The 8,823-nt window shown below is 44.9% G+C and overlaps 1 protein-coding gene across 1 annotated transcript; it reads right to left on the bottom strand.

The window, feature by feature from the left end:
• Positions 1 to 2,808: 2,808 nt before the first annotated feature.
• On the bottom strand, positions 2,809 to 7,197 carry LOC116377855 (nuclear factor of activated T-cells, cytoplasmic 1-like; the record flags this gene model as incomplete). The annotated part of the gene is made up of 2 exons (XM_031839604.1): positions 2,809 to 3,958; positions 7,030 to 7,197. Coding segments are annotated over 2 exons (794 nt in total), but the record flags the coding sequence as incomplete, so codon positions are not given.
• Between the last annotated feature and the right edge of the window lie 1,626 nt (positions 7,198 to 8,823).

Below are 8,823 nucleotides of genomic sequence, written 5' to 3'. Positions count from 1 at the left end.
ATATATATATATACACACACACACACACACACACACACACACACACACACACACACACACACACACACACACACAGTATAGATATAAAACTCTGTCTCTGAGCGCTGTGAATAAATCAGTTGAGGGACCAGAGCTGAGACAATGAGAGAATAATAGGCTGGGGGTAGAAACCCCCCCCCCCCCACACACCCTCTTTACTGCCACGTCAAGTCCAGGCCACAAGCCACGAGATGTTCTTGGCCCACATAATGAGGCTCCTACTGGGTTACTGCAAGTCAGTCCCACAGAGCGGTTCTGCAGTTCACCACACGCTCTGCCAACTATTTCTTTTTACCCCAGGTATTATTCAAAAAAAGAAAACGTCTGCGGACAATAGCTTTTTGTAAACGTTGTAGGCTTTAAGGTGACGGAAAAATAGAAAGGGTGAGGCCTTCAACGAAACAGAGTGAAAATGTATTTTCATACACGTAGAAAAATGACTTCAACCTAAAAGCCTGAGTGAATTAGCTTCAGCTAGACGCCCTATGTACACACAGCACATATGTTGCCTTGTGTTTATCTTTATCGTCACTGTCAAATAAAGATCGATCTAAAAGTCAGCTCTGTGGTCTTTACTGAGGCTGCAGTTTCTGTTGTTGTCGTATCGGATTGTGATGGACTGTAAAATGTGTTGTACAATTTATGCCCCTCGAAATATTCAAGTGAAGTGGACAAAATATTAGAAACACCTTCCAATTACTTACAAGTCAACCCCATTACAAAGTTCAGCACCAAATGTACAAATTAAGTAAACAACTCGAAAAGCTAATAAAGTAGGAAAGTGAAAGTGGTCTCTGCCAAAACTGAACTTTTTAAAGGGGACATATCGTGCTCATTTTCAGGCTCATACTTGTGTTTTGGGTTTCTACTAGAAAATGTTTACGTGCTTTAATGTTCACAAAACACTTTATTTTCTCATACTGTGTCTGAATATACCTGTTTCCACCCTGTGTCTGGAACACTGTTTCAGCACCTGTCTCTCCTGAAAAAGATACAGTCCAAACTATTCATAAAAAGAAAGGCTGATAATTAATTACAACCATATATGTGAAGTCGGGATAATAATGCCTGTAAATCATACAAACTATTGCCAATTTTTCCCACGTGTGGCTGCAAATGATTTGCGGAACCAAGCGAGTTTTACTATATAAAATCAGTCGGATGCTTCTCACAAATACTTCTCCTATGATCCCCCAAAGTCTCTGCTCATCAATTCTACTGTTCTGACATCTAACAAGGCCACAACGCGCCATAAAAAAGCATTCCGTAATGCCTTTTGGCTCAGATCTGAGTTCAGAATGCACATGTTTTGCTCGTGTTACCTCACCGCTGACGAAGAGTCGGCGGCACACTACCGTGCAGTATAATGTATGGCTTTGGCCACCTCTCCCAGATCGTCCTCTGAGCCAAAGGGAAGCATGCATGCCTGTGCAGTCAGCAAGTTTTATGGCAGCGTGGCCGGCCTCCATCTCCCTCGGCCTCAGCAGCGGTGGACTATGCACCCTGCAGCCTATATACCTCCGGCTCGAGGCCAGACGGCACCATTCAGACTTTCCATGAGCAGAACAGGAGGAGGGATACTGATTAATACGAGAGGGCTGCACAAACCTCAGCTCTGATTACAGACACCTGACTGTGTCACTTTTATTCAAAAGTGAAGTTTACTGCAGCTGCTGGACAGGATGAGTGGTTGCAGGTTCATCCATTTAAATAATAAGACGTAATTGCGTCAAATTCTTCTCAAATTAAATTAAATTTCACTACTTTGAATAAATAAATGCCAATGATTAACCTTGGTTCCTGGCAGTAATGCACAGGCAATGATATACTAAACCACAGCACATAAACACAAACACGATCCGACTTTTATTTGTAATAACAGTCAGAATATCGTGAGTATTAACGAGCATGGCCGACATGAAATCACAGCAACGCCACACCTGAGCGAGACCATAAAGCAAGGAGTCGTATGAAACGCTGCCAAAGGTTTTAATGAAGTGAGAAGCCACGTTAAGTTTGGAATGCTTCGTATACTTTCCGCCAATGTGCCAAAGAATACAAGTGTGATCGGCCGGGCCCAGCTCCTCAGAAATGTCCGTTATGGTGGTGACGGTGGCGTACTTTAAGACTCAGACTTTAACGACACCTGATTTAAACCGCAGAAACCCTCAAGAGACATGAGCACCACTTTTTCAGTGTAATCAAATCTTTAGCTCGAGCCGGCCAAATATCCCCACAGACGGGGGTAACAAGTGTCAATACATTTACTCAGACTGCTCAGGGGAAGCGGCATGGGAGCAGTCTGAGTCCCAACAACAGCGTCTCACTCGCCATCGCCAGGAAGCTCGGCCAGACGATTGAGTGGGGGGGGGGGGCTTAGTGATGGATCAAAGCCCGCTGATAGCTGCTGGTTATTGATGCTTCATCTACTCCGCTCCCGTTCTTCCACGGGACTTACACACAGCCGGGGACTGTTTTCTTCTTGCCCCGGGGAAGATCATTTATCCAATTTATTTCAAATCACCATGGAGCATGCGGCCCGCGGCCCGCGAAACCTCAGCGGTGAGCGCGGAGGGCCTGAGCAGTGAGATCATAAAGTTTGTGCTCCTAAAAAAAAAAAAAAAAAAAGCTGCTCTCTGTGAGATAAATAAAAAAAGCGGTCACAAAAAAAAAACCGGTATTCATTATATCAGCGAGCTTTAGGCAGGCTTGTCTCATTCTGGGTTTACAGACGAATATATCAAACGCTAGACCACCGGGTTTCTTTGATCGAATTACCTCAGAATTGAGACGACTGGGAGAAAGCTCACAGCGACGGAAAGCCACAAAAGTGAGAGAATTGGTAAAGAGATGTTATAAAATGCTGGACTTTTGACAGCCTCTAATCACATAAAGTATAGGACTCGCAACAGCAGTGATGAACCTTTCGGCACAGTCATCCCTCCCACATCAAGCTACTCCTCCTACAGTGGCCTGTAACTGACACAGACAGTAATATCAGGGTTTCACTACATTGGCAATGTAAAAAAGCTAACCAGCTGCGATAACAAAATTCTCATTTAACTCTCAACAAGAAAGCAAAGAAGCGTTATCCTAAAATATTCCTTTAAATGATGGAGATTTTCTCTGAAACAAAAGCTCCATATTGATCAAAAATCAGCTGCAGATATCTTATGGGGCGCAGTTAAAACTTTCTTGTCTTGGTAATTGTTGGACGGGTTGTTCTATTCATATTTGTATCGGTGCACTGGATTTCAAAAAATTGTTGATTTTGGATAATTCTAATAACTTTTTCACTCACCATCATCGAGGTACATCTGGTCCAGCTCCTGAGGTTCTTGTTTGATGCTGACAGCCAGCGCCGGCGGGCTGCCGTCCTCCTGAAGGGAACCCCGCCCCCTCGGTGGCACCTTGGGGTGCTGCTGAGCTCCTGGGCTGGCGTTGCCACTGCCCGGATGGGCTGGTGTCACGCAGACGGCCGGAGAGAAAGGGCCGTCCGTCGGCGTGGACGGCTGCGAGGTCGGGGGGGAGGAGGAGGAGGAGGAGCTGCTCGGTGGGTAGAAGCTGGGCAGCTGGTAGCGCCCGGGCGTCTCCTGGATGATGGGGACATGAGAGATGGGGGACTGTTGGCCCGGGTGTTGGACTTGCGGGCCGGCGGAGAGGCACTTGGAGAACGGCGGCGGCAAGTCGTGCAGTTTGGGGCTGGTGCTCGGAGAGGACGAGGCGGGCAGCGGGGAGGGCTTGGCTGCCAAACTGACAGAGTAAGGCCCGCCCGTCACGCACGGCCTGAGGTCAGAGGTCATCATCGGGGCCATGACCTGAGGGGGGAAGTATGGCTTTGGGTGCAAGGACAGGCCGCGCTGGCTGCACACCAGAGGGGCGTCGAAGTCGTCGCGTGGCTCCATCTTTATCGTCGGGGCTGGGAGAGAAAACAAGAAGAAAGGAGACGCTAAATGAGTAAAGACAAATTCCAGCCTTCCTACAAGAGAGACTGAATGAGTGGGTTTGTGGCTAGGATACCCGCTGCCAAACAAACACTCATCAATGAGACTCTGTGTCTGGGCCCGAGCTCTCCCACCCTGCTGAAAATATTCACAAAAGTAAAAAAAAAAAAAAAAAGTGATGACTCATCAACACGAGAAACATACAGCTGCTTCCATAATAAAATGCCTATTTTCTTTGGACCCTGCTCCGGTGCTAAATGTGAGATATGAAATATGCTACTGCAACAGGGGCTTTATACTCAGCAAGGTTCCACAATTTAAAAAAAATGGCCGCTCACTCATTGAGCCGAAGAGAAGAAAGTTTAACTAAATGTGAAAGCTGCTATCAAAATGTAGCTGAAAAAGACAAAATGGAGGCTGAGGATGGTGGTTAGCGTGCAAAGTGAGGACCAGAGTCCTGGCCATGTTGGACATCAAGGCTGTTAAAATGTGGTCCGTCAATCTGCTGCAGCTCCTGACACCACGTCAACATCCAACACGCGCCTCAGCCCGGTTACAAGGAAACGACAGCCCGGCTCTGACCCCGAGCTTCTTCACTGCATCACCGAACTGGATCGTTTTCCAATGTTCTTTTGTGGTTGAAGCTGTTTTAAATTACAATATTAAGCATGGCCTTGAAATCCAAGCTTCAGTAGTAAATTACTTGTACTTTATTCTTCGTTCTGTGATTGTGCTTCTTATTTCTGGGCATTTTCAGCCTTTAACTCAATAGAGGTCCCAAGGCCCAGAATCAAACCCGGGACGCTGAAGTCATTTGGCACTCCCTTAATTCTGCATTTTACTAATCCACATGGTTGATTTTGTAGTTGTTTATCTATATATATATTTTTTTTTTGGGTTGCATCGGGAAATCTCTTGATACAGGTATTTCAAACGTACAAGGGCGTAACAGGCTGCATAAGTGGCTAATTCGACAAAAAGGAGTGAAACGGAGACGTGTCAGGCCTTTACTGAAGCCTCCACTGTCAACAGCTGTAAAAGAGGAACTGCGATGAGATGGTTACAACAAACCGCAGCACTAAAATAGTACACGCACCCCTATTTGGGGCCTGTTTGGAGGGAAGTGCGTCTGCCTGCCTGTGGAGGAGAGAGAGGCAGATGCACATGTACATAAAGGGCGAAGGAAGAAGTTTGTCTTGCCGCAAAAAAGGGAGCGTGCCCCCGGGGTTTTTCCGGAGTCTTAAAATCAGCCGCGTGTCCCAAAATAAATCTGCAACACCTGCTGCTGCAAAGAAAAGTGACGAGACATCATTATACCTGAGAGTTTCACGTATTTTAGCTTTTTTTTTTACACTTTTCTTGACTTTCTCCTTCTTATTGTCCCTCTTGTTCAGCCGGCTTTAAGAGCTACTGACCAGACTAGCCGTCTTCTCCGGTCCCTCCTCTCCTTTACACTCTCTGGATCCTGAGGACAATGCTCCACTTTCACAGCGGAGCACTCCGTCACCCACGTACAGGGCTGGGCCAGTTCGCTTCAATCACCGCTTTGAACCGCCCACTGGATCTTTCACTCCAAGCCTGGAGCGCAATTAGCAGTGGTTTTTACATTTCAGTTGGCGGGTCAGTGTTTATATTTAGCTTGGCAATAGGTACCCTATTCAAATAACATGCTTTTCCCATGCCCCTCCACCCCCTCTACCCAGCCCCTTCACCACCCCCACCCCGCCCTTGTGCATCCAGTCGCTGTAGTGTACAGGTATGGAAAAGCACAGATTTTATAGATTCTTTTTTTTTTTCTTTTAACAATGAAGGAATAATAGCGTTGCTTTGTTCCTCCCTAGCAAACCACCAGACGAGGGGGAATACAAACATTTGTTCTTGTCTTCAGATGTGAAACGCTGGCTAAAATGTTTCTCATTAGTCTGGGGTATGAAAGGCAAGGAGCAGTCTGAGGAGTGGTGAAGTGCTGCGGTGATGACAAGGAAGTAAAAGAAAGGCGAAATAAGCGACAATGTGCCGAGGGCTTAGAGGTAATAACGGGGTATTCTCTTACTTTGGTGACAATTTGTATGACAATGTAAAGTGTAGGAAGCACCCTGGTGACGGCAAATGTCAGGACAGCACACAACTCGAATAGAAGAGGCTGTTTGGTGCATTGTGGCCATTTACACCTGTGGTCCGTGGTCGCTCAGCGCTACGTTCCATGCAGGCGACAACCTCAGGTTCCCAAATGTGAAATCAATTTGGAAGTGCCTAAAACCTGCATTCTTTCTAATGGCCATCAGGGGGCGCCTCTTCTGGTTACAAAAAAATGAAGTCTGGTTGTATAGAAGTCTATGAGAAAACTTCTCTCTTGATTTATTACCTCAGTAAACATTGTAAACATGAGTTTATGGTCTCAATCTCTAGTTTCAAGTCTTCTTCAATACAGCATGATGTAAATTATTTAGTAAATGATGGTCCATTTAGAGTCAAACAGACCATAAAGCAGGGTATGCTATAGGGCGGGGCTAACTTGTGATTGACAGGTTGCTACCACGACATTGTCCGGTCTGGGAGTTGTCCGTGAATGAAGTTTATTGTATTTTGATCGTCCAAAACTGTCTCATTCAGCATTTGGTTATAAAAGTCTGGTTGCAAAATACCAAGATATCAACGGCCAACAACCAATGGGTGGCGTCACGGTGGCTAAGCTCACTTCTTATATACAGTCTATGGTCACATGTTGATCACCTGCTGATGATAACGCATCGATAGTGTCCCTTGGAAATAAAAAAATTAACTGAGAGGTTTAAGACTAATTTGCCTTTGCAATTTGTTTTGGTGATGGGCGGCCTTGTAAATCAAAGGATTTAAATTATTTTCTTTTCACAGTGAGGGGCAGTTCAAAATGTCTTGTTTGAATGTCTTAATCTAATCAAAAGGTTAGCTAAAGCCGACAGGAGAAGCAGCTGAACTCTGTAACATCCCTAAATGCAAAATTCCCTTTAAGACTATACATTTATATCTAGTTAAGCGTGAGAGTGTGTGAGGAGGAGAGCTTTACCACTGGCAGGGACGTAGGTGAAGCGCTGGTACTGGCTTCTTTTCCTCTTGCCATTGCAAACGTAGAAGTTGACGTGGACCGGAGTGGAGAGTCTTTGGCTCCGATAGGGAGGGATTTCAACGAGTAGGGAATTCTGCAACAAAGAAAATTTAAATGAAGAAATATATTCTTATAGTTTATATAAACAAAAAGATAATTCCGTAATTATTAGTATTAGTACTGTATAAAGCTTTCTTATTTGAGTCATGGTATTGGGTTTTCTATTTACTGTATTTTTCTTTCCGTTTTTTAAAAATATCAAAAATGTGTTTCTTCATCTGGTCTGTATCTTGTGCGGCTGTAATACTTAATTGCCCCTGGGAATGTATAACGTGTTATTTTATCTTATTTTAAAAAAGGGCTGGTTGCAAATGTCGATGACAAAGCAATTTCTGTTGGTGGCTTTGGACTGGAAACGGCCCTCTCATACATGAAGAAACCACACTGAGTGAAAAAAATTTGAATCCAAAAGGGGAAACAGCTTATTCATGACTTATACTCCTTTATAGATGTTTTTTGTTGTTGTTACTTTGTCTTTTTCCAAAATATTAGTGCCTATTATTATTTACGGAAGGCCTGAGAGTCGAGTGAAATCCCAGATGGAAAAAGACTTTATTTTATATTATTTATAGATTATCCTCGCAAAACCTTCTTTCCACCAGTTCTTACGTCATAAAGACAGGAGAGAAAACAGAAGATGGATCATCAGAAGTTTTTCCTGGGTTTTTCTGGGCTCAGGGCCGTCGTAGTATTGTTTCTGTTTTTGTTTGCAGGTCAGCAAAGAGGATGTGAGATCTAGATTGTACTTAGTCTCCTTTCCTTCAAATCCATAGCCTGAAGTTGTGTGTGTTAAAGGTGGCGGATAAAATCTGAAAATCTGGTTCTAATCCCAAACGCAGGAGCCACAAGGAGACCATGAAGTAAGGTTATGGAGAGCCGCAGTTGTTTGCACAGTGAATAAATTGAACTCGCGATCGTCCGGATAGTTTATTTCCTCAGCAGAGCTTCCTGCTGCCCGAGGAGAGAGCCAAGGCCAAGAGCGACCACGTTCATCAGCCCCATGTGTGAGTGAATGTATAAATCTGGGTGGGTTGGAGGTGTTGCTCAGTAGCATGGGAGGAAGTCAGCTGTCTCCAAAACTGTGCTTCGGAGGATGGCCGGCCCCGACCATACAGGTGAGAGCTGACACGCGTTGTATTAAATCACTGCAGTTGTAAAGTCAATCGAAGCCAGATGAGGCTTTTCAACTCCTCTTGATTCAGCACAATCCGTCTGTCCTTCAGCGGAATAGCTGATAAAAACTCTGGAAGCGGTTCGCACTGCGTAAACCGTAACTGCGTGCAGGTGTGACAGGAATATTTGCAGCATTTCACTCGTGACGCTGCTGTCCAATGTGTCAATTTATACATACGGGTAAAAACACAGGGGAAATCTGTTTTCTAAAATGATCTCAACCCGCCGAGGACAGACAATTTGTGCAAAAAGCAGGACAATCCACGAAGCTATAGCGCTGAGACGTTTTTAACCTGACAAAAGTAATTTCTCTCATGCGGAGGGAGGAAGATATCATGTGACAAATTGAGCATGAAGGAGCATTCTTGGACTCCTCAAGTGAGCGCTCCAAGGCCATTTGTCTGAGTCTATATGAGTCATCTGTTGCATCTAATTGAAAATAATTCTTAGAATTAAAACTGAATCATCCCTTGTCTCGCAAATATACCTCCTCTGGGGGGGGGGGGGGGGGGGGGGGGGGGG

The sequence above is a fragment of the Anarrhichthys ocellatus genome, unplaced genomic scaffold (assembly GCF_004355925.1).
Source record: "Anarrhichthys ocellatus isolate YVR2014 unplaced genomic scaffold, GSC_Weel_1.0 scaffold1766, whole genome shotgun sequence".
Taxonomy (NCBI): Eukaryota; Metazoa; Chordata; class Actinopteri; order Perciformes; family Anarhichadidae; genus Anarrhichthys; species Anarrhichthys ocellatus.
Note: the sequence above shows the minus strand (reverse complement) of the source record. Positions and strands in the feature narration are given on the sequence as shown.